General features: G+C 45.9%; 1 protein-coding gene across 4 annotated transcripts in view; it reads left to right on the top strand.

Annotated features, from left to right (window-relative positions):
• LOC140394509 (myosin-11-like) overlaps positions 1-26495 on the top strand; it is a 193025-nt gene that overhangs the window by 117741 nt on the left and 48789 nt on the right. For all 4 annotated transcript variants that reach the window (XM_072481845.1, XM_072481843.1, XM_072481844.1 and 1 more), the window contains 8 exons: positions 13158-13256; positions 13346-13489; positions 17878-17973; positions 18062-18180; positions 20915-21067; positions 22928-23101; positions 23428-23601; positions 25166-25280. In XM_072481845.1, coding sequence (XP_072337946.1) covers positions 13158-13256; positions 13346-13489; positions 17878-17973; positions 18062-18180; positions 20915-21067; positions 22928-23101; positions 23428-23601; positions 25166-25280 — 1074 coding nt within the window. The remainder of the gene's footprint in view (positions 1-13157; positions 13257-13345; positions 13490-17877; positions 17974-18061; positions 18181-20914; positions 21068-22927; positions 23102-23427; positions 23602-25165; positions 25281-26495) is intronic.

The raw sequence follows: 26495 nt of genomic DNA, 5'->3' as shown, positions 1-26495 counted from the left end.
ATAGAAATACTCCTTCGTGACACAGCGTCCCAAATCTGCGGCCTCCGCCTCGCAGAATGATAATGCGGCAGGTGCATGGTAACTTGAAGGTTGCCTTTGCAATCTCACCTTTTATGCCTAACTCTATTTTTGGAACTGAAATAGGAAGGGAAGAGGTTATGCATCTTTAAAAAGTATTTATTTGTAAATATTTCATAAATTTTAATGGGTTTTCTGATATCGGAGAGTGCAGCTTACAACCTTCACAAAATAAACAGTCCTTTGGCTTCTCACAATTGTTAGAAGTGTAGAAATGCACAGATCTCCTCCGGTTTATTTTGATTACCATTGGAAGTCATTTTGCCGAACTGTCACTATGGAGACTAACTTTAAGTAGAGTGCGTCATGGAGTCGTGTCTCTGGATCTTCCATCATAGCAGATTTTGCATTGGTGAGTACATCAGGCTAATACACCAGGAGCAAGAAAACTTTAGTGTCTCAAACACTGCCTTGACCCGGTACAGACCGGGGAAATGGATGTGGTCTGGGACCCAAAGGTCGCCCAGTTGGCAAAAGTGGGTCCCAGGAAAAAAAAAAGTTTGAAACACTGCTTCAAGAAAGGCTTCAAAATGGCAGCCAGGTTGCATGGTCACCATGCACCAAAGTCTGTTATATTTGTGCATATTCATGCAATACTATGTGAGCTCTACGTAGTGGATGCACTAAGCTTCGGACCTGATTCTGCAATGTGTATTTCCATCAAACACGGCCAGATTTAAACTTTATAGGTACATACCAGTGTTGGGAAACCTGGGGCCTAATGCCCCCATGCGGCCCACCTGGGTTCGGAGTGCGGCCCAGGAAGCATTTTGGTGACCGTTGCCCGTGTGAAGGTTGCCGCATTCCGCTGATTTCCGCCCACGCAATTTTTTTTCCTACCGGTATGACTGAAGTGATTCGCACGTAAAGCAAGAGCGAGTGAAGTGAGGTGTGTGCTGATTGCTCACAACATTGACTGTGAGAAACAGTGAGAACTCTGTGTCCAAAGTGTAAATATATATTTTGTTTTTACCATTTGAAGTTGATAGTTCTATTAATATATAAATGATGAAGCATTTTGCATAAGTCGGTATGAAATATTCAGTGTGTATTAAACGTATTTAACCTTATTGATGTGGTCATGGTCAAGCCTGATGAAGGAGGACCACTCGTGCGGCCTCTCATTTCCCTCGGTTGCCCGTCACTGAAATGTACACACACAACACTGGAGGGGGAATAACGGCGTTAAACATGATTGTTGCTTCCAGAGGAAAAGCAATAACCAACCCATGCAATTTAGAGGGATTTGGATTAGTCATTTCATGGGGAAAATCAATCCTCTAGTGTAATCCTCAGCTGTTTTAAAGAAAACCCTCTGTACACAAGGAACATGTGTCGGCCCAGCACTATTTAAACAGCAGATTCTGGCTGCTGTTCCGTTTCTGAGAACTGTTTATAAATTTCTATTTTGCCCAGGAAATGGCTTTATCAAGATGTGAAAAACAGACTGGAGTAAAAGAACACAACACTGTGGTTAACTGTGGGAAACAGCTCCTACAGAGAGATTGTAGCACAGGAACGGACCATTTGGCCCGACAGCCCCCCCCCCCACAGCTTGTGTTCATGCACCATTTGAATCCTGCAAAAGTGGTTTAAACTTTATCACGTCAATTTTAATCTGGGCGGGGATACCAGGGTGTGTGACAGGTTTGCTTGCTGAGACCTGGGGTGATTTTAACTCCAGGAACTTGTTTACACAAGTAGGCCAGGACCCAAACCCAACAGGAGTCAGACTGGTGGGCAGCAATGAGAAATCTGGGGAGGAGAGTGAGTCACCAGGAGAAGAATGAGGTGATGCATTTTGGAAGGATGGACATGGGTAGGCAACATAAAATAATGGGTAAAATTATTCAGTGGGTGCAGGAACAGATGTGCACAGATCACTGAAGGTGACAGGACAGGTGGAGAGAGCAGTTAATAAAGCAAATAGTATTCTGGGTGTTATTAACACGGGTGTAGAGAACTCAAGCAATGTGGTTATGCTGAACTTATGCAAGACACTAGTTAGACCTCAGCTGGTGTATTGTGCACAGTTCTGGTGATGCACTATTGTAAAGATATGAAAGGATTGGAGAGAGTGCAGAAGAGGTTCACAGGGATGGTTCCAGGGATGGGAAAGTTCAGTAATGAGGGTAGATTGGAGAGGTTGGGTCTTGTTCTATCCCAACAGCTTGGCTCTCCCTTGGGAACCACAATTGCTCAGGCCCGAGCTTAAATTGACGGATCAGACCGTGTGCATCATCAGTCACGACATAGAAAGCTACCGGTCAGTTTAATTGGCTGCCAGTTTTATAGTCCCAAAGTACCAAGTTTGAGCAGTAGCCAATTCTGGGGCTAAAGGCAGTACTTGAATAAGAGCAGGTTATGGGGTTGGACCTGAAGTCTGGGTATCAGCAGGACCTGACTGGTAGACGCAGAGAGGGGGCTGGGGGGGGGGGGGGGGGGAGGCTGGAGGGAATGGGGCGCTGGGTTGGTGAGGCTGATTGTGGGGGGGGGGTTTAGAGGGTCGCTAGATCCAACATGATTAGGGAGCAAAGGCCTTTCTTTATTTTGTTCTTTCCAGTTCCACTGCGATTTGAACTGTCTGGTTGAAATTTTTCTCGGCAACAACAATTTGTATTTGTAAAGAGGTTTTAAGGAGGGTCCTTAAGGAGGCGAGAGAGGTGGAGAGACTGAGGGGGACTTGCCGAGACTGGGCTGAAATCTTGGCGATCACTGGGACAAAGTGAGAGGCAGGATGGACAAGAGATCAGAGTAAAAGGAAATGGAGAGTTCAGGTGAAGGAAATTTGACTGGGGAGGAGACGGTCACAGAGTGATTTAAACATGAGGGTGGGATTTTGTGCTGGGAACAAGGAATGAGTTGATAAGGTTGTCAGTGAATGGAACTTGATACAGGCTCGGGTCTGGGCAGCAGAAACTTGGGTGAGCAGAAACTTAGTGGAGGTTGGAAGGTCAGTCGGGAAAGTTCTGAGGCTGCTGGACCGAACTAGAGGCATTGAGGGGGGCCTCAGTGACTGCTGGGCTGATTCAACGTGGAATCAAACGGTGATACGGAGGTGGCTGACAGGAGTGTCTGTAATGGAGAAGATGAGAGGCCAGATCTATTTCAGGACCAAACAGTACGTCGAGGTGGTGGCCATCAACTTGGGTCTAAGGAAGGGCAGCACGGTGGCACAGTGGTTAGCACCACTGCGTCGCTGAGAACCCGAGTTTGAATCCCGGCCCTGGGTCACTGTCCGTGTGGAGTTTGCACATTCTCCCCATGTCTGCGTGGGTTTCACCCCCACAACCCAAAGATGTGCTGGTTAGGTGGATTGGCCACGCTAAATTGCCCCTTAATTGGAAAAAATAATTGGGTATTCTAAATTTAAAAAAAAATAGATGGAAAAAAAAAACTTGAGTCTAAGATGGAGGTGGGGGAATGGTTTGGAGTGCAGGGGGCTGAGTTTAACATCATCCACCTTTGCAGGGAGGATAGATCTTTCAGGGTGGGGGTTTAGAAAGGGAAGGAAGCTATTTACAATGTCATCCAGCACGGAGGCTGGGATCAGAAGTCGGATGGTCGGGGATTTGGTGGAAATGGGGTGGAGAAAGTAGGCGGGAGGTTTGATGGATGGGATAACTTGGGGGAAAAAATGGGAGAGCAGCAAGACAGGGATGGGGAATTCTGAACTGCCTGGGAGGAAAGGGGAAGTAACAGAGACAGGTGGCCTTCAGTCTGCTAACAAATAAATCTTTGAACTCTTCTTGTTTGGGTTAGGGTGGAGGAAGAATTGAGATCCTGTATTTGAGAGTCCCAAAATGAAATGAAATGGAAATGAAATGAAAATCGCTTATTGTCACAAGTAGGTTTCAAATGAAGTTACTGTGAAAAGCCCCTAGTCGCCACATTCCAGCGCCTGTTCGGGGAGGCTGTTACGGGAATTGAACCGTGCTGCTGGCCTGCCCTGGTCTGCTTTCAAAGCCAGCGATTTAGCCCAGTGCTAAGTAGTAAAGCAACCAATTGAAAAATCTGTCCAATCGACTCATGTAACCTGGTGTTGTTGTGATATTAAAACCAAGTACCCAGCACCAACTCGGGACTCAGCTGTTCATTGGTAGCAAGGGGGTGCTGCATTTAAACATTTTACCCCCCCCCCCCCAACACTCACTCCTGGCTTGACGAGTATGGGTAACACAGCTGTTAGCACTTCTGCCTCACAGCGCCAGGGTCCCAGGTTTGATTCCCCGCTGGGTCACTGTCTGTGCGGAGTCTGCACGTTCTCCCCGTGTGTGCGTGGGTTTCCTCCGGGTGCTCCGGTTTCCTCCCACAGTCCAAAGATGTGCAGGTGAGGTGGATTGGCCATGATAAATTGCCCCTAAGCTGGTTTACGGGGATAGAGTGGAGGATTGGACCTAGGTAGGATGCTCTTTCAGAGGGTCGGTGCAGACTCGATGGGCCGAATGGTATGATTCTATTGCAGCGCAGAGACCTGCTCCCCGGTTTCTGGATGCAGACCTGGCCAGGTTTCTGGATGCCATGGAGGAGAGGCGGGCATCCCGTGCCCCCGAGGGGTTAGGAGACCCCAGAGCACGGTGACAAATCCCACCTGGGAGGCAGTGGCAGCGACTGAGTGTGGGCAACATTGGCAGGCGCACCGGCGTCCAATGTAGGAAGAAGGTGAAAGACCTGGTACAAGAGCCAAGGCTACGTTACCACCTCTCTCCTCCTGGCATCAGTCCCACCTGCCAGCCTTAAATTCCACTTCCCCCATCGCCACAGCCACAGCAACCCACTGGCTGACACACGTCACCTGCTATCGACCCCCGACCCACCAGGCATGCAGCTCACAATATCCCCTCTTTGTCCCCGCAGGAGAAGACAACCCATAATAAATGAAAGGGAGAAGTAGATGGTGATTGGGGGGGGGGGGGGGGGTGGATGCCAGAGTTGCTAGTCCTCACCCCCCCCCCCCCCCCCTGCCAGAGTTGCGAGTCCTCACCCTCCCCGCCATGAGGAAGGGGGCCCTGGAGATCACCGGGTCGTCCGAGGAGAGAGCAGTGACCAACAGCGAGGTTGGCCTGTGCTAGAATCATAGGATCCTTACAGTGCAGAAGGAGGACATTCAGCCCATCAATTCTGCACCGACCCCCCGAAGGAGCACCCTTCCCAGGCCCACGACCCGCCCTATCCCCAAAACCAAACCTAATCCTTTGGACACTAAGGGGCAATTTAGCACGGCCAATCCACCTGAACAGCACATCTTTGGACTGTGGGAGGAAACCGGAGCGCCCGGAGGAAACCCACGCACACACGGGGAGAACGTGCAGACTCCGCACAGACAGCGACCCGAGGCCGAAATTGAACCCGGGTCCCTGGTGCTGTGAGGCAGCAGTGCTAACCACTGTGCCACCTTGCCGCCCACAGAGAAGTGAGGATCCACTGCACCTTCATCCAGTGACCTAGCCTCAAGTGAGTTGTTTACTTCCCAGACCCTGGACCGTGTCTTGCAGGATCAATGAGTGTTACGCCACCCTGGGCAGGTGCAAGGTCAATTCCAGCCCCACCCGCCCTGGAGTCACAACACGAGTGAATGAACTGATAATTCTTATTAAAATGTCTTCGGCCCTTGGGCTGCCCAATAATTACAGTCACCAGGTTTGTAAGATGAAACACAATTACTGTTTATTTATACCAAGAACTATTATGAAATATACTGTAAATACAATTGGATAACAACAAGCTAATACCTACTACCTCCTTTAACTGGCCCACCCATACCCACACACCAGGCAGACAAACGCAGAGGGGTGAAAAGGGGTAAAAAATAATCAGGATGAAGGTCAAATGATCAGAGTCTTTGCTTAAAATGGTGGTCCTTTAGCACCTTCTCCTCACAGCACGCTGGTTGATTAACGATCCGGTTTACAGACCTCTTTGTAGAGTCATTCATTCAGAGTCCCCGCAGGTTAGAACATACAGCACTCACGGGCAGCAGGCTTTCTGGGGAAACACTTTATTACTTAGCAAACTGGCCGTCAGCTCACTGTCCACATTGAGGCCTATATCTTTCTGTATAGATACTTTATTTCACAAGGAAGGACCCTTACGTGAGGCCAGGCCATCTGAAGTAAACCCCCTACCACCCAAGGGACTGCCTCGGAGGAGAACTCTGAGGAGACAGTATATCACAGCTGTCACCCACACCTTCCACCAACACAAAGACACACACATCGGGCGACATTAAAGGACAGGCTTCTGGGCCACTACCTAGTGAGCACCACACAGCTACTGGTGGACTGACATAAAGAGGGCTTCAACGCTTTACATACCCAGATCCAGATCCTCTTGAAGGATCCCCCCCTCCCCCCAACAGCACTGGGCCAGCAGCTAAGGTACCCTGGAGCCACATGGAGGTAGGTGGAGAGGGCCACTCACTGTCATGATATGCAAACATGCAACCAATGAACACTCAGAAAAGGACACAACCAATGGGCAGTCAGGACACTCAGAGGTGGCATCACCACAAGGGGGCATGACATAAACACTATAAAAGGGATGAGGCACTCACACCCTGCCTCTTTCCACAGACAGACATCGGGAGAGTTAGACAGGGTTGATCAGCAACATCACACCCCAGCACGTGGCTTAGAGCAAGCTGGCACAGTTAGACAGAGTTACTACAGTTAGATTAGCAGAGAGTCAAACTCATTTGAGAACTGTGTTAATAGTTCAATAAACACGTTGAACTCATTTCAGAATCTGGAGCATCCTTTAGTTAAGACTGCATCAAGTAGCAGCCTGTGTTATCCGAAGCAGCATAACACAACATGATACCAGGTTTGACTGTTCAATCTATTTAGTTCAACTCAGCAAGGTCCGTGACACCAGCTACTGAATACAGGCACAATGGATATGATTCAGGCTCCTCATCAGCTCAAGACCACCGGCAATCTTAGTGCCAACTGGCGATCATTCAAGCAGAAATTTCAACTATACGTGGAAGCATCCGACCTCAATGGCGCGACCGATGTGACCACTGCAGGTGACCATGCGATGGAGACCTTCAACTCCTTTCACTTTTCCGAAGGGCAGGACAAAACAAAGTACCAAACCATCCTGGACAAATTCGACAGCGACTGCGAGATGGACACCAACAAAATCTTTGAGCGTTACAACTTCAAGCAACGGATCCAGATGATGAATACCTGGACAACACTTACCGAGTGGGCATTGTTACGAGGTGCGAATACGTCACACCGGACACATCGCGAGTCCAATCAATCCTGGCCGTGGATTCCGAGGACGAATGGCGAGCAGTGATGAAGGTCAACCACTGCCCCATCCAGTTCAAGCTGGACACAGGTGCCTCCACCAACCTGATTTCGCAGGTGGATTTCAAGAGAATCAAGAAGCCCCCCACAATCCTTCCAGCTGCCTGCAAACTCCTGGACTACAATGGAAACACAATCAAGGCACTGGGGTCCTGCCATCTGCAGGTGTCCAGCTGACACACACAAGCTTACGCTTTGAGACTGTTAAACCAGACAGGGCGTCTCTGCTACGTGGGCACGCCTGCAAGCAACTGAACCTCATTCAAAGGGTCTCCACCACAACGTCGTCCCATTCGGATCTTCAAGCCAGCATCGACGACATCCTTGCCCAGTACCCAGATGTATTTAGCGGGATGGGCACGCTGCCGTACGAGTACAAGATTCTACTGCGGCCTGATGCCAAGCCAGTGGTCCCCGCACCACGATGTGTCCCTGCTCCACTGAGAGAGCGCCTGAAGGCAGAGCTCACGAGTCTACAACAAAAAGCCATCATCTCCAAGGTCACTGAACCAACCGACTGGGTCAGCTCGATGGTGTGCGTAAAGAAGCCTTTGGGGGACCTACGCATCTGCATTGACCCCAAGGATCGAAACAAAAACATTATGCGGGAACATTACCCCATCCCGAAGAGGGAAGAAATCACAAGTGAGATGGCACACGCGAACTTCTTCACAGAATTGGGAGCATCCCAAGGATTCTGGCAAATCCAACTTGAAGAATCCAGCAGAATGTTCTGCACCTTCAGCACGCCTTTTGGTAGATTCTGCTACAACCGAATGCCATTTGGCATCATCTCGGCATCAGAGATTTTCCATCGCATCATGGAACAGATGATGGAGGTAATAGAAGGGGTTTGTGTCTATGTTGACGATATCGTAATCTGGTCCACAAGCCCGGAGGAACATGTGTCGTGACTCAAGAAAGTATTCCGACACATACATGAACATGGCCTCAAGCTAAACAGGTCCAAGTGCTGCTTTGGGACATCCACGCTGAAGTTCCTGGGCGATCAGATTTCGCGACACGGCGTGCGCCTGGACACAGACAGAATTAAAGCCAGCGCGGCAATGAAAGTCCCCGAGGACAAGAAGGCAGTACTGCACTTCCTGGGAATGGTCAATTTCCTTGGCAAGTTCATCCCGAATTTGGCCACACACACCACGGCCCTACGCAACCTGGTGAAAAAATCAACCGCCTTTGAGTGGCAGGCGGAGCACCGAACGGAGTGGCTGGAGCTGAAAGCCAAGCTCACCACTGCACCCGTCCTTGCATTCTTTCACCCAGACCGAGAGACCAAGATATCCACAGATGCGAGTCAGGATGGCATGGGGGCGATGTTGCTTCAAAGAGACGACACGTCATCCTGGGTACCAGTAGCATACGTGTCACGGGCAATGACACCCACTGAGACCAGATATGCCCAGATTGAGAAGGAGTGTTTACGTCTTCTCACCGGCATCCTCAAATTTCATGATTATGTCTACGGCTTGCCAACATTTACTGTTGAGACGGATAATAGGCCTTTGGTCCACATCATCCAAAAGGACCTGAACGACATGACGCCTCGTTTGCAGAGAATTCTGCTCAAACTCCGGAGGTATAAGAACTAGGAGCAGGAGTAGGCCATCTGGCCCCTCGAGCCTGCTCCACCATTCAATGAGATCATGGCTGATCTTTTGTGGACTCGGCTCCACTTTCCGGCCCGAACACCATAACCCTTAATCCCTTTATTCTTCAAAAAACTATCTATCTTTATCTTAAAAACATTTAATGAAGGAGCCTCTACTGCTTCACTGGGCAAGGAATTCCATAGATTCACAACCCTTTGGGTGAAGAAGTTCCTCCTAAACTCAGTCCTAAATCTACTTCCCCTTATTTTGAGGCTATGCCCCCTAGTTCTGCTTTCACCCGCCAGTGGAAACAACCTGCCTGCATCTATCCTATCTATTCCCTTCATAATTTTATATGTTTCTATAAGATTCCCCCTCATCCTTCTAAATTCCAATGAGTGCAGTCCCAGTCTACTCAACCTCTCCTCGTAATCCAACCCCTTCAGCTCTGGGATTAACCTAGTGAATCTCCTCTGCACACCCTCCAGTGCCAGTACGTCCTTTCTCAAGTAAGGAGACCAAAACTGAACACAATACTCCAGGTGTGGCCTCACTAACACCTTATACAATTGCAGCATAACCTCCCTAGTCTTAAACTCCATCCCTCTAGCAATGAAGGACAACATTCCATTCGCCTTCTTAATCACCTGTTGCACCTGTAAACCAACTTTTTGTGACTCATGTACTAGCACACCCAGGTCTCTCTGCACAGCTGCATGTTTTAATATTTTATCATTTAAATAATAATCCCTTTTGCTGTTATTCCTCCCAAAATGGATAATCTCACATTTGTCAACATTGTATTCCATCTGCCAGACCCGCCCATTCACATAACCTATCCAAATCCCTCTGCATACTTCCAGTATCCTCTGCACTTTTTGCTTTACCACTCATCTTAGTGTCGTCTGCAAACTTGGACACATTGCCCTTGGTCCCCAACTCCAAATCATCTATGTAAATTGTGAACAATTGTGGGCCCTCAACACTGATCTCTGAGGGACACCACTAGCTACTGATTGCCAACCAGAGAAACACCCATTAATCCCCACTCTTTGCTTTCTATTAATTAACCAATCCTCTATCCATGCTACTACTTTCCCCTTAATGCCATGCATCTTTATCTTATGCAGCAACCTTTTGTGTGGCACCTTGTCAAAGGCTTTCTGGAAATCCAGATATACCACATCCATTGGCTCCCCGTTATCTACCGCAATGGTAATATCCTCAAACAATTCCACTAAATTAGTTAGGCACGACCTGCCCTTTATGAACCCATGCTGCGTCTGCCCAATGGGACAATTTCCATCCAGATGCCTCGCTATTTCTTCCTTGATAATAGATTCCAGCATCTTCCCTATTACCGAAGTTAAGCTCACTGGCCTATAATTACCCGCTTTCTGCCTACCTCCTTTTTTAAACAGTGGTGTCACGTTTGCTAATTTCCAATCCGCCGGGACCACCCCAGAGTCTAGTGAATTTTGGTAAATTATCACTAGTGCATTTGCAATTTCCCTAGCCATCTCTTTTAGCACTCTGGGATGCATTCCATCAGGGCCAGGAGACTGGTCTACCTTTAGCCCCATTAGCTTGCCCATCACTACATCCTTAGTGATAACAATCCTCTCAAGGTCCTCACTTGTCATAGCCTCATTTCCATCGTCACTGGCATGTTATTTGTGTCTTCCACTGTGAAGACCGACCCAAAAAACCTGTTCAGTTCCTGAGCCATTTCCTCATCTCCCATTATTAAATCTCCCTTCTCATCCTCTAAAGAACCAATATTTACCTTAGCCACTCTTTTTTGTTTTATATATTTGTAGAAACTTTTACTATCTGTTTTTATATTCTGAGCAAGTCTACTCTCATAATCTATCTTACTCTTCTTTATAGCTTTTTTAGTAGCTTTCTGTTGCCCCCTAAAGATTTCCCAGTCCTCTAGTCTCCCACTGATCTTTGCTACTTTGTATGCTTTTTCCCTTATTTCCTTAGATATCCACGGTCGATTTTCCCTCCTTCTACCGTCCTTCCTTTTTGTTGGTATAAACCTTTGCTGAGCACTGTGAAAAATCATTTGGAAGGTTCTCCGCTGTTCCTCAACTGTTTCACCATAAAGTCTTTGCTCCCAGTCTACCTTAGCTAGTTCTTCTCTCATCCCATTGTAATCTCCTTTGTTTAAGCACAAAACACTAGTGTTTGATTTTACCTTCTCACCCTTCATATGTATTTTAAATTCCACCATATTGTGATCGCTCCTTCCGAGAGGATCCCTAACTATGAGATCATGAATCAATCCTGTCTCATTACACAGGACCAGATCGAGGACCGTTTGTTCCCTCGTAGGTTCCATTACATACTGTTCTAGGAAACTATCACGGATACATTCTATAAACTCCTCCTCAAGGCTGCCTTGACCGACCTGGTTAAACCAATCGACATGTAGATTAAAATCCCCCAAGATAACTGCTGTACCATTTCTACATGCATCAGTTATTTCTTTGTTTATTGCCTGCCCCACCATAATGTTACTATTTGGTGGCCCTATCAGTGACTTTTTCGCCTTGCTATTCCTGATTTCCAACCAAATGGATTCAACCTTATCCTCCATAGCACCGATGTTATCCCTTACTGTTGCCCGGATGTCATCCTTAATTAACAGAGCTACACCACCTCCCGTACCATGCACTCTGTCCTTCCGAATAGTTTGATACCCTTGGATATTTAACTCCCAGTCATGACCATCCTTTAACCATGTTTCAGTAATGGCCACTAAATCATAGTCATTCACGATGATTTGCGCCATCAACTCATTTACCTTATTCCGAATACTACGAGCATTTAGGTAAAGTACACTTATGTTGGCTTTTATACCTCTGTTCTGAATCTTAACAGCTCGATCAGTAACCTCTCCTAAGTTATATTTCCTCTTAACGTTTCTAATTTTCCTTGTCGTTGAACCCATATCTTCATGTAACAACCTGCCGCATCGCTTACCATTAATGTTTTTACTTCCCGTTTTATTCCTTTTAGTATTCCTGGTCCTATTCACTGAGCTCCCCTCAGTCACTGTACCTTGTACTGTCGCCCTTTTTGATTTTTGACTCTGGCTTCTCTGCCTTACACTTTCCCCCTTACTGCCTTTTGTTTCTGTCCCTGTTTTACTATCTTCCAACTTCCTGCGTCGGTTCCCATCCCCCTGCCACATTAGTTTAAACTCTCCCCAACAGCTCTAGCAAACAACCCCCGCCTAGGACATCGGTTCCAGTCCTGCCCAGGTGCAGACCGTCCAGTTTGTACTGGTCCTACCTCCCCCAGAACCGGTTCCAATGCCCCAGGAATTTGAATCCCTCCCTCTTGCACCATCTCGCGAGCCACGCATTCATCCTATCTATCCTGACATTCCTACTCTGACTAGCTCGTGGCACTGGTAGCAATCCTGAGATTACTACCTTTGAGGTCCTACTTTTTAGTTTAACTCCTAACTCCCTGAATTCAGCTTGTAGGGCCTCGTGCCGTTTTTTAAACAGTGGTGTCACATTTGCTAATTTCCAATCTGCCGGGACCACCCCAGAGTCTAGTTGAATTAATTTCAGAGTCTGGAGCATCCTTTAGTTAAGACTGCATCAAGTAGCAGCCTGTGTTATCCGAAGCAGCATCACACAACACTCACCACCTCGCTCCCCCTCGATGTCCATGGCATTTGGTCTCCGTTTTTGTAGAACCGTACTGAAAGATGCCCGTGTGAATTCCCGCTGGGTGAGGCGGGCAACCCCAAGCTGCCGCCACATTCGACTTCAATCTGGCAAATGAAGCGTGATCAGGTTTCTGGGTGGGATTCTGGTCACACCGGCTGGAGCAGGCCGGGAAAATGGCAAACTGTTTGGCGCCCGGCACTTTTGGGGCTCTCGTGGCGTAGTGGAATCGCCACCGGGCACGGCCAGAGAATCGCCCCCAATGTGAATTAAACCTCTGTGCAAAATTCTTCCCGGGAAAATATGGATAAAAATAGATAACAGCAGCAGGGCAAAGTATTGTTTGGAATTACAGGTCAACTTCAAATCTGTTTTACATTTAATTTTCCTTTGCCAAGAATTATTGCTGCAAAATAAGAAAATCTAACCTGAAATGAATTTATTAACTTAACTGTAACAATTAGATTTGCTTGAAAAGTCCCGTGCTATTCGGCAAGCCACAGAAGAAAGGACATTCCATATTTTCTATTACCTTCTCGCTGGTTCTGGCGTGAAAATGAAAGGTGAGCATTACTATTCTGTTTGTACAAGGCCTCACTGTGTTCTCCAAGGAGCAGGAATTTTGACTTACTCTTTTGTTTGCAATTGGCAGAGGATCTACTGCTGGAACCATTCAAAAACTACAGGTTTTTGTCCAATGGTCACATTACTATCCCAGGACAGGATGATAAAGATATGTTCGAGGAGACTTCAGAAGCCATGACTATTATGGGATTCTCATGTGACGAACAAACATGTAAGAATCATTTGGGTTTCAAGTTTTCTGAATTCAGCTGACTGCTAATGGTTAAAATGTAGACGTCCGGCATGTTGAATAAATTTGAAATTATTCGGAATTCTGGGGACGGATCTACAAAATGAGCCTGATTTCCCATCAGAGTTCTCCTAGTTTCCATTTCCTCCAACCCCACAGGCATTACCATTGGAAAGGAGGACATTTCCACGGAGTTTCAAGCCCACAATCATTAATGATTGTTAATGGGCATTTCTTCGCTTGTGGAAGTGTGAAACGTTTTAGGGGGAATTCCAATATCTGGAGCCGAGACAAGAGATTGCAGGGTCGTCCATCTCCAGGCAGAGAGAGGATTTGGTAGACCATAGGCCAGATTTGGAGGAATGGAGATTTCTGGGAGGGTTGAAGGACGTTGCAGAGATGGGAGAGGGGCAAAGTCATTGAGGGATTTAAACGCCAGGGTCACAATTTGCAGAGCTGAGGGCCAAAGCAATTCAGCAAGGACCGGGGGGCGTGCATGTCCCAGGTTTAAAATTCCCAGTCTGTGCTAAGCTTGCAGCTTTCAGCTAAGGCAGCAACAAGAATACAGTCTCCAATTTCCAGGGCAAAGGAAGGATTAACCCAGCTTCCCTGCTCCCGATCACTGCCCATTGACACCTGCTGGACAATCAGGATTTCCTGTGATGCACTCCATTGAAGAATATTCTGTTGACTTGGCTTCTTGGGTTAGATACCAGAGGGTTCCTGGCCTCTGTGGTGCTGCAAAGTAATTGATTTGGGAGAAGATGTTGTATTGTATTTGAAAATGAATGTGCAATTTATAAAAATAATAATAATCGCTTATTGTCACAAGTAGGCTTCAATGAAGTTACTGTGAAAAGCCCCTGGTCGCCACATTCTGGCGCCTGTTCGGGGAGGCCGGTACGGGAATTGAACCCGCGCTGCTGGCCTTGTTCTCGGAAACGTTATGAGTAGAACATAGAACATACAGTGCAGAAGGAGGCCATTCGGCCCATCGAGTCTGCACCGACCCACTTAAGCCCTCACTTCCACCCTATCCCCATAACCCAATAACCCCTCATAACCTTTTTGGTCACTAAGGGCAATTTAGCATGGCCAATCCACCTAACCTGCACGTCTTTGGACTGTGGGAGGAAACCGGAGCACCCGGAGGAAACCCACGCACACACAGACACGGGGAGAGCGTGCAGACTCTGCACAGACAGTGAGCCAAGTCGGGAATCGAACTTGGGACCCTGGCGCTGTGAAGCCACAGTGCTGTCCACTTGCGCTACCGCGCTGCATTACAAGCCAGCTGTTTAGCCCACTGTGCTAAACCAGCCCCTACTGCACCAGAGTGCAAGTGTTTCTTCACGTTTGGTAGTTGATAGGGCGAATGGTTATCCACATTCTCTATGCCCTTCCATTATACTTTTTTTCGTTCTTTCACGGGGTGTCGTCATTTGTTGGCCATTCACAAATGCCGCTGAAGGTGGTGGTGAGCTGCCTTCTTGAAACGCCGCAGTTCATGTGGTGTAGGTACACCCACTGTGCTGTTAGGAAAGGAGTTCCAGCATTTTGACCCAATGACAGTAAAGGAATGGTGATATATGTCCAAGTCAGGATGCTGTGTGGCTTGGAGAGGAACTTGCAGGTGGTGGTGTTCCCAGGTATCTGCTGCCCTTGTCCTTCTAGCTGCAAAAGGTCTTGTTTTGGAAGGTGCTTTCAAAGGAGCCTAGGTGAGCTCGACAATGTAAATGAATACACACTGTTGGCACTGTGCGTGAATGGTGAAGGGAGTGGATGTTTAAGGTGATGGGTGGAGTGCCAGTTAAGAAGGCTGCTTTGTCCTGGAAGGTGTTGACCTTATTGGGTGTTATTGGAGCTGCATTTTGGTGAGTATTCCATCACATCCATACTTGTGCCTTGTAGATGGTGGACAGTATTTGGGGAGTCAGGAGGTGAGTTACTTCCTTTAGAATTCCCAATCTCTGACCAACTCCTATAGCTATGAATTAGTATATCATATTTGTCTGGCTAGTCCAGTCCAGTTTCTGGTCAATGCTAACCTCCAGGATGCTGGTGATGGGGATTTCAGCGATGGGAATGTCATGGGGAGATGGTTAGAATCTCTCTTGTTGGAGATGGCCATTACCTGAAACTAGTGTGGCGCGAGTATTATTTGCTGAAATATAATTCGCGACTCTCGCTTTCCTAACTTGTGGGCCTTTCCATTATTATCCTGTTACTTCCTAAAGGCAGCTGCATATTACGCATGATCGCTGACCCAGGTCTGTCCACATGGACCCAATCAGCTGTTGTGAGACCAGTTGAACTGCAGTCTCGGCTGAATTCTTCCCTTTACAGTATGAAACCAGGTCAAATTCATAGAATTTACAGTGCAGAAGGAGGCCATTCGGCCCATCGAGTCTGCACCGGCCCTTGGAAAGAGCACCCTAACTAAGCCCACACCTCCACCCAATCCCCATAACCCAATAACCCTCTCCTTTGGACACTAAGGGCAATTTAGCGCGGTCAATCCACCTAATCTGCACAGCTTTGGACTGTGGGAGGAAACCGGAGCACCCGGAGGAAACCCACACAGACACGGGGAGAAAGTGCAAACTCCGCACAGACAGTGACCCAAGCCGGGAATCGAACCTGGGACCCTGGAGCTGTGTACATCGCGTGTCATCAAAAACTGACGATTGCCACGATAAATAGTGGATTTGCGTTGTGCAGGTCTCGCGTTGTGACATGTTTTTCGGGCAATTGTTTATCCTGAGCGAAAATATCTTGCCACCATTTCAGATGGATGGGCCAAGGTGTCTTTGGTTATGAAGATTTGGAGGCCTCACTAAAAATGGGCTGTTGGATCCACTGCAAAAACACCAGAAGTATTATCAGCTCTGATGACTGCTCCAGTGCAGAATGTCCATAAATGGTGTTTGGTACTAAGGATAGTGAAACGGGGCCAACAGCAGACAAAGTGCATCAACTTCTTATTTGGTGAATAGTGTGTTTGTCGTCTTGGCGCAGTAGATGGAAAGACTGCCAAAATGAAAATGAAGGTAGAAAGGAGCAATCTGCGTAAGGAAACCTGATGGGCAACAAATTAAAAGTATCTTTATGGTGATTCAAACTCAAGCAGGAGGCTCCTCTTTTGCAATAGATGACATACAGATGCGGCATCTGTAGACAAACTATAAATAACTTTCGACATTTAAATTCATTTGCAAGCGAATGGCAGCAAGTAAATGTCAAATGGTTACAACCTCGATTTAAATCACTCCAGGATTGGACCTTTGACCCTGTAAATGGTACAAACTGTAAACCAAGAATAAAAGTTGCTTTATTATGTCTGTGCTAATGGTTAAATGTTGGCATTTTTGGGGGACAAATCCAAAGATTCAGCACTCCCCCCACCCTGCCAGTGTCAGCACATCCGAACTGGACTTCCAAACAGATTCCGTCTCACATTTAGGACAAGGTGGCCAGAACAACGCAGGTTAGAAACGTCAGCGAGTATACTTAAAAAAAATAAAAATTTAGAGTGCCCAATTCATTTTATCAATTAAGGGGCAATTTAGCGTGGCCAATCCACCTACCCTGCACATCTTTGGGTTGTGGGGGCGAAACCCACGCAAACACGGCGAGAATGTGCAAACTCCACACGGACAGTGACACAGAGCCGGGATCGAACCTGGGACCTCGGCACTGTGAGGCTGCAGTGCTAACCCACTGCGCCACCGTGCTGCCTTCAGCGAGTATACTTCTAATCAGTATCAGCACTGACTTTCTTGAAATCTATTATCAGATCATGTTTATATAAAGGGTCAATCCATTCAAAACCTTTATGCCCACAAATGTCAATCTATGAGCGCAAATATAAAAACGTGGCTTTTAAAACCAAATCAGGCCGAAGGAACAGTAAAGGAATCTGTTCAGATCGCGCTCTCTCCAGGCGTCTGGTATTCCTCAAAGTGTGGCTAGTTGGGAACTCCTTCTCATTGGAGGTGTTTGTTTCTGTGAACAGGGCAGAGCGAGACTCTGTTCATTACCAACACTCAGTAATCCTATTTTCTTCATTGGCGGTAAGTTGTAACAGTGACTTTTTTCTGTCATATTTACACTCTAGAACCATGAGCATTCCTTCCCGTATTTTACAAGCATGTCTAAGAGGCATCTTTTCAGCAGATTTGTTTAAATAAGCATCAGCCTTGTGCATGTTAAGCTTGTTGCTGCGCACCGCAGCCAAAGCCCAATTTGGAAGGATGCTGCAGTCTGAATTCAATTTCAAAGCAAAGTGATGGAAAGTTAGTGGAATTGTTTATATTACAGTAAGATGTAACCCAGCTAGTGCTGATATTTAAATCTTATGATGTTTCCAGCTATACTGAAGGTTGTTTCATCCGTGCTTCAGCTGGGAAATATTTCTTTCAAAAAGGAGAGAAGCACTGACCAGGCCTCAATGCCGGACAATACAGGTACACGTTTTACACCCCCCCCTTTGTCCCAAGAAATAAAGCTGGAAGGGTTGTGCCTATAACTGGTTCTGTCATTTCTTTCTGAAAGTTGCTCAGAAGGTGTGCCACCTGTTGGGTATGAATGTGACCGATTTCACCAGAGCCATCCTGAGTCCACGGATCAAAGTTGGACGCGATTATGTTCAGAAAGCCCAGACCAAAGAGCAGGTAAAAAGAATTTCCAAACCTTGCGTTGTTGTACCTGAAGTTGGAGAGCATAAGACACTCGGCCCATCGAGTCTGCTCCGCCATCCAATCGTGGCGGATATTTTTCTCCTCCCCATTCTCCTGCCCCATTATAATAACCGAACAAACAGTTATGTTTGAATTACATGTATGCATTGTAGCTACAGGCCAAGGAGGCCGATGGTGACACAAGATTGCCTACACGATTGTGAGTGGCATGGACAGAGTGGATAGTTAGATGCTCTTTCCTAGGGTAGGAGAGTCAAGTATGAGGGGACATAGGTTAAAAGTGCGTGGGGAAAAGTTTAGAAGAGATGTGTGAGGCAAGTTTTTTACACAGAGGATGGTAAATATATGGAACGCGCTGCCTGGGGAGGTGGTGGGAGCAGGTACGACAGCGGCATTTAAGGGGCATCGAGACAAATATATGAATTGGGTGGGAATGGAAGAATATGGACTTGTAAGTGCATACGGTTTTAGTTTAGGCAGGTACCATGGTCGGCGCAGGCTTAGAGGGCCGAAGGGCCTGTTCCTGAGCTGTAATGTTCTTTGTTCTTTTGTTCTTGGACCCACAGGAACTTTCTCCCACCTCTCTTCATCCCACTTGACCACTAGATCTTTTGCCCTCGTGTACTGATCATATTTCATCTATTCAATGCGTTTTGCATAAATACCATTTATTGAAATTGCAATTATGTAATTCTTAACTGGAAGATACTAGTATTGTATGTAATCCCATCCATCTCTAACAGACCTGTTTAATGTTTGTTAGAGGTATTTTTCCACATGTATGTTGTGCATCCTGAAACTGGTTCTGGTGCTGTTCTGGGAACGAGTCTAAGGCTTTCACAAAACTTGAGGCTAAGAACTTTCAGATATGGAGCTGTTTCTCCTCCCCTTTATCCCAGATTTTCACCGTTATCCTAGACGGTCGAACAGAGCTACGTCTGTGTCTGCTGTAGGACTGGCCCATCACTGAAGTTAAGGGGGGAAAAAGGGGTCTATCTCGGCTTCACCCTTGTTTTCCTGACAGCTCAGTTAGGGGGCAGCCAGGCACATGGGGCACCACCCAAAGTTTGACAGGGATCTCCCTTCGACCAGGTAGTCAATGGTGTCCAGTAGCCGTGTGGAGGGGACCCCGAGGTAAGTTTTGAATTTGCTTTTGTTTATCTGTAGATCTTTGGAGCTCCAAGCTTTGGGCTTCCTGTTTCCTCCTGGATAGGCCCCAATGCCGATGGTACAAGAAAGACCTGCAGCTGTGCTTGGATGGGCTCCCCCTTCTGCCAGTGCAAATTGCTGCCCAGGAGTTGAATCTGAATCAGGGTAGATCAAGCACAGGAAACTTGGGCAATCCAGGCTTAGATCAGATCTGCACATTGTGGCTTCCATCGGTCGTCACAAGAGCATTTAAATTATTCAATTCACCCATATCAGTTTTTACTTTTTTAAAACTGCAGATCTCATGATTAACAGTATATTACGTTTTGTATGTGGTGAGTGGAGGGAAGGGTTGCTGTATTCTGGAAGAGGTGGGGCAGGGGAACACTTTAGCTTCCAGGGCAGGCTAAATGCCATTGTCTCGCAGACAACGAAAGGTGCTCCTTATTGCAGGATACTCTCTGCTATTGATCAAGCTGCCTTGGTCACGCGTCCCTGCACTCTGCCTGATTTCCAAACATCCTGCCAAATAGGTGACCAAGGCTGTTTTCATTTTATTTTAATGTTGATTAGTTAAAAACAATGCAGTGCCTACAGCAACAAGCTCCCAAAACTGTTGTTGTGATGAGTTAGGGCAGTTAAGGCAGAAGGTCATTTGAATGAAAACTTCAGCATTGCATCCAAACAGAGATGATGACCCTGGTTTCTATATATGCACAATAAAAATCACACCAATATTTTACAATTTGAAACCTGATAGAGCTGTGTTTCTGACACACTAACATCTATCTAAAATGATTTTCAGTAGCTTCTTTTTGCAAAGGTTAATTTGATAATCACACCCGCCTGCATGTTAGATGTGCTCTCTGCCACAAGCTCAAAACATGAATGCTTAATAGATTATTTTGAGAAGATCCTGGGAGGAACCTCTCTGAAGTGAGTGTGACCAGAACACCCTCCAGTCAAACATTGACAGATAGTTGTTACAGAAATATGGCTGCTCTGTACTCAAGAGTGTTCACCAGCTCAGGGCACCGAGACTATGTATAACGATATAAAAGAAACAAAAATGAAATAAATGTTTGGAATCACGATACAATTTGAAATTCGGAACTAATGCCACCTGAAGTCACATTAAAACAGACTTTTTAGTCTGAATTTCCTGGCTGTTTCTAAATTTTGCAGTCTCCACCCGAGTATTGCAGGAGACATGCTGTGGAAGCTTTTCAGCTTGCACTCATCAGGACTGATGCAAAAATGCAACATTTCAAAGGGTGTATGAGAAAAGGCTGCTGATTGGTTGGCAAATCGATTCTGGTGGATGAGTATCAACCAGGGAGTTATTGACCCCCGTGCTTTTGTTTAATTCTAAAAAGATGCTTGGACATGTTCCTTTTGCCTGCAGTGGGCAGGTCCCTGCATTTGAATATCTATAGCTTCTAGCAAGCCTAATTGAGCCACATTGTGAAGCCAACTCGTAACCTGAAATTGGTTGTCAGTGCCTATTTAATTCTACATTTGAACATTCCAAAAATGCGAATAATTGTTTCTGCTACAGGCTGACTTTGCAGTGGAAGCTTTGGCCAAAGCAATGTACGAACGCCTGTTTCGTTGGTTGCTCATTCGTATCAATAAAGCTCTGGACAGGACTAAGAGACAAGGAGCCACATTCCTTGGAATACTTGATATTGCTGGCTTCGAGATATTCCAGGTATTCATTTGTCAAATAGACAGCTGTGTGATGAAATTTATATTTTTGTCTGTGTGTGTTGGGGGTAGAGTCACAGTAATTTCACACCAGTGAGGAGTGATAACTGGTTGACTGGAGATTGTAATATTTAAGGTTCAGAATATACCCAGCCTGGATACATTAAATTCTGCCTGGGAACAGGGGCAGACCCCTGTTGGGGGATATTAATAAGCCACACAGATCAGTTCAGGAGTTAGTGAAAAGCAACACATCGTGAGCAGACACAGAGGAAGGCCGAGGGATCTGGTCTCAGAGAAGATGGGTCGGTGATGCTGCTGGCAATTTGTTGCTGGGATTCAAACTTGGAGATCCACAGGGATGCAGTCTCCGGAGAAGAGATTGAGCAAATGGAAGGGAAGCAGTCGTTGGGGCAGTCTGAGTTGGAACAGCTGTTGCGGGAAATCCGAATCTATATATGTGAAAGAGAGGAGCTGAGATCCCTCAAGAGAAAGGTCAAGTTTAAGAATTTTTGTGCCTCACTGCAATCTGGCTGGTTTGCTGAGAAAATGTGGGGGACCTTTCTTAGTTGTGTTTGTGTGGCGTGATCAGCCACAGTTTGCGTGCAAATTTGTGTTTTCTTCATGTTAATTCTGGATGTTACAGTATAAGATAGATAACATTGACTGTTTGCTTTATTAACTCACGTATGGTAAAAATGTATTCTTTTTAAAACAGTGGAATCTTGTAGCTTGATTCTCTTGGTGAGTAACTGGGATTTCCAATTTTCTCGACTTTAACGAAAAAGGTTACAGGTTCCATGATGAAATTTGAGGGTTTTGTCTGGAATTGTACTAAATATGGGGGCTTGGTTTGGGATTGTAACAGCTGTTATTCTCAAATCTAATTGCTCCCATTTTCCAAATGTACAGTTTATGCAGCAAACACCCAACAAGTTTGTCTTTCCAATTGTAAGATCAGAATGCATTTTCTCATGCAAATCTCATCATGAAGATAAATGTTCAATACTCAAGGACAAATTATTGGAACCAATTATTGGAGATAAATCCCATATCTATTTTTGTTAAACCTCTATGCCATCTATCAGGAATGCCATCAGTGGTGTTCAATCAACAGGTTAATTTGCAATTTCCACAAAGCTCCTTACGATCAGCAGCCAGATGTTGGTGAAAGAGCCACAGACATCCCAGAGGAACTGCACAGAAAGCTGAAAACAGCCGTTAATGTTGTTTCTCTGGCGTTTTGCAAACTTTCTGCTGAAGTTATGGCAGGAAATTGGGAGACGTCCGCAGAAATTCCCCTCATTGTAAATGTGTGTGTGCTGGGAAGAAATTCCAATGGGCAGTGAAGATTGATGGAAGTTAATGATTATCAGCTGAGCATTATCGATATTACGACTTGTACAAAAAGATTCCCTATTTGGTTAGCACTGCTGCCTCACGACGCCAAGGACCCGGGTTCGATTCCGGCCCCGGGTCACTGTCTGTGTGGAGTTTGCACATTCTCCCCGTGTCTGCGTGGATCTCAGCCCCACAACCCAAAGATGTGCAGGGTAGGTGGATTGGCCACGCAAAATTGCCCCTTAATTGGAAAAAATAATTGGGTACTCTAAATTTATTTTTTAAAAAGATTCCCTATTTGTACATCCTTGCATATCATCAATTAATGAACTGCACACATGTCGCCACTGCTCAAAGTAAGGTAAAGTTTGTGTATCAGTGATGGATGTTTCCAAAGTCCTAATTTCACCTGATTTTACAGTGACTGCAACTTCTCTAAACAATATATGCATACCCCGTAGAGTATAAATAACACTGCCGAAATACTCATTAATATCGAAAGTTCTTTGATATTTATTTACAGGACAATTCCTTTGAACAGCTCTGCATCAATTACACCAATGAGAAGCTACAGCAGTTGTTCAACCACACCATGTTCATTCTGGAGCAGGAAGAGTACCAGAGAGAGGGGATCGAGTGGAACTTCATTGATTTTGGCCTGGATCTGCAGCCCTGCATTGAACTGATTGAAAGAGTGGTAAGCTATAGAAAATAAAAAAGATCAACATCATCTCATCCGTGTCGGTTAAGTAGTTTTGTGCACTGATACTGGGCGTTGTTGAGAAACTGTATATTGGGATTGGATGGATCGCAAGTGAAATATGGCTGAAATAGACCATTCAGTGTAAAACTACAGAAACAAATCCACTCAGGAATGTCAAAGTACTAACCTATCTCATAACCTCAGGTTGCAGAAACAAACCTTTTTGTACCGTGTCCCTTCAACAAACTAATATTTAGGAAACACTATCGATGATTTTTGTTTCACTTCTGCTCAGTATTTTCTCTTAATCTGATTTTCAGACGAACCCACCGGGTATTTTGGCCTTGCTCGATGAAGAATGTTGGTTCCCCAAGGCCACAGACAAATCATTTGTGGAGAAGGTGGTTCAAGAACTGGGCAACCACACAAAGTTTTCCAAACCTAAACAACTGAAGGATAAAGGAGACTTCTGCATTGTTCACTACGCGGGAAAGGTAGGAACCAAGTAATCCAGGCTACAGGATTGAAGGTGTATATCTTTTCCAAACCTAACCTGTGAAATGTGTCCAAGTGAACATTGTGCACTGTAATAATTAGAGTCATCGTTTTACAGCACAGAATGAGGAGGCCCTTCGGCCCAGCGTGTCTGCACTGACCATCAAGCACCGATCTATTCTAATCCCAATATCCAGCACTTGGTCCATGACCTTGTGTGCTGTGGCATTTCCAAGTGCTCGTTTAAATGCTTCTCCAATGTTGTGAGGGTTCCCGCCTCTACCACCCTTTCAGGCAGCGAGTTCCAGACTCCCAGCACCCTCTGGGTGAAAACATTTTTCCTCAAATCCCCTCTTAAATCTCTTGTCCCTTATCTTAAATCCATGTTCCCTAGTTATTTTCCCCTTTACCAAGGGGAAACATTTCTTCCTGTCTACCCTCTCTATGTCCCTCATTATTTTGTACACCTCAAACACGGCCCCCCCCCGCCCTTCCATCTTCTCTGCTCGAAAGAGCCGACCCAGACAACATCCTGGTAAACCTCGTGTGCAATAGATGAATCAATCTTTGCAGACAGGAAATGAGTAAGATGGCCGACCGGAAACTGCACTAATTGGCCATTGTCAAAATTGATGGTGCTCATCAAAGGAAGCAGCTTCTTTCAAATCCATATTTGCTTTCAGGTCTTAGAATGTTGAGATTAAATTAAACTTGCCATCATTTTCTTTCTATTTCTTTGGCCTTGACATACAAGTCAATTGGGATCATGATTTGATTGAATTGTCCGTCCATCAGCAAAGTGGAAGCTATTGTTGTGTAACTGAGCAAAGCTGGTGTCAGCCTCGTGACCGATTCCCATGGGTGAGGCTGGGGTCCTGGATCTGTGTTCCAGAGAAAATAAACAAATGCCGTGTCTTTGGGGGGGGGAAAAAATAAAATTCTGAGTCAATAATCTGTTTTCATTGAGTACAGATCACGGAGTCAAGTAAACATAATGAAACAATGGAAACCCCTAAGGTGTTCCGGTCGCCTCATTTTAGGAAGGATGTGGAAGCTTTGGAAAAGGTGCAAAGGAGATTTACCAGGAGGTTGCCTGGAATGGAGAGTAGGTCTTACGAGGAAAGGTTGAGGATGCTAGGCCTTTTCTCACTAGTACGGAGAAGGATGAGGGGCGACTTGATAGAGGTTTATCAGATGATCAGGGGAATAGATAGAGTAGACAGTCAGAGACTTTTTCCCCGGGTGGAACAAACCATTACAAGGGGACATAAATTTAAGGTGAATGGTGGAAGATATAGGAGGGATATCAGAGGTAGGTTCTTTACCCAGAGAGTAGTGGGGGCATGGAATGCACTGCCTGTGGAAGTAGTTGAGTCGGAAACATTAGGGACCTTCAAGCGGCTATTGGATAGGTACATGGATTACGGTAGAATGCTGGGGTGTAGATTGATTTGTTCTTAATCTAGGACAAAAGTTTGGCACAACATCGTGGACCGAAGGGCCTGTTCTGTGCTGTATTTTCTATGTTCTATGTTCTATGATGTTAATGGTCTTGTTCTTCAGGTCCCTTACAATGCTGGAAACTGGCTAACCAAGAATATGGATCCATTAAATGATAATGTCACCTCACTGCTGAACATGTCGTCTGATCGACATGTAGCGGAACTGTGGCGAGATGGTGAGAACATTATTGATAAGACTGAATTCAGCAGGAAAAAAACCCATTAATTACTATTTAAAAATAAGTTTTTGGGTGTGTTTTTGTGCTTATTGAGATCAGTGCAATGTCAACGCTGGGCCACACCATCTCCCCATTTCAGACGTTTTTACAAAATATACATATTCACTTGAAATCAGAGAAAGTAATCAAAAAATAAAGAACTTTTGGCACGGCCACAGCTGATGCAGATACTGAGTCAGCTGGATATCCAATTGAAATCCATCTCAGCTGATCGTAATTTATTTTTGCATTGTAGAAACAAGGAGGGCGAGCTACTGAACATAAAAGCACAGGACTCCAGTAACTTTCAAGTTTCAACAAATTAGAATGTTTATTAAAAGAAAAGATACGTTTCCCATGCCAGGGGTCAGGCCCGGGGTGCCTTGCCCTCAAGAGGTTGGGGGAGGGGGGGGGGGCGGGACTCGAGGACCCCGGAAGCGGTAAGTTGAGAGCAGTGGTGGGGTCCCGTAGGCACGTTGGGGATGCTCCGGGGTTTGAAAGGTCTAACCTGATCTGCGGGTACTCTTCCTGCACTAGTGAGCTGAGCTTTCTGTTAAATTGCCCCCACAATCTATGACTTCCCAGAATAAACCCACGTTAATGTGGTTTTCCAAAATTATCTTGAATAAATTAAATGAAAATGAAAATCGCTTCTTGTCACAAGTAGGCTTCAAATGAAGTTACTGTGAAAAGCCCCTAGTCGCCACATTCCGGCACCTGTTCGGGGAATAAACCTTAGTGACTTAACTATTTCATCCAATTCTCGGCCTTATGACAGTTCAATGGCCATCAGCCTGTTCTGTCATTGTAGAAAACCGACTCTCCTGATAAGAGAACCACTGAATAACTCATCAGTTATTACACAGTTCAGATTAATCTTAAAGGAAAAATATTATTTTAGGATGTACAAGTTCCTGTACAAAGCCCCAGCTAGCCATACCTGGAGTAGTGTTTGTTTCTAGGCACCTCACCTTGGGAAGGATATATTACCTTGGAGAATTGACCCAGCAAAGGTGTATTAAAATGAAACCTGCACTCCAGTGGGTTAAATTGCATAAAGGGATTGCACAGAATAAGTTTGTACTTTTTGGAATTTCAAAGATTAAGGGGTGATTTGATCCATGTTTTCCAGATATGGGGACTGATGGGGCAGCTGGAGAGAACCCGTTTCTG

The sequence above is a fragment of the Scyliorhinus torazame genome, chromosome 17 (assembly GCF_047496885.1).
Source record: "Scyliorhinus torazame isolate Kashiwa2021f chromosome 17, sScyTor2.1, whole genome shotgun sequence".
In the NCBI taxonomy this organism is placed as follows: domain Eukaryota; kingdom Metazoa; phylum Chordata; class Chondrichthyes; order Carcharhiniformes; family Scyliorhinidae; genus Scyliorhinus; species Scyliorhinus torazame.
The sequence above is the reverse complement of the archived record's forward strand: the minus strand, read 5'-3'. Positions and strand labels throughout refer to the sequence as shown.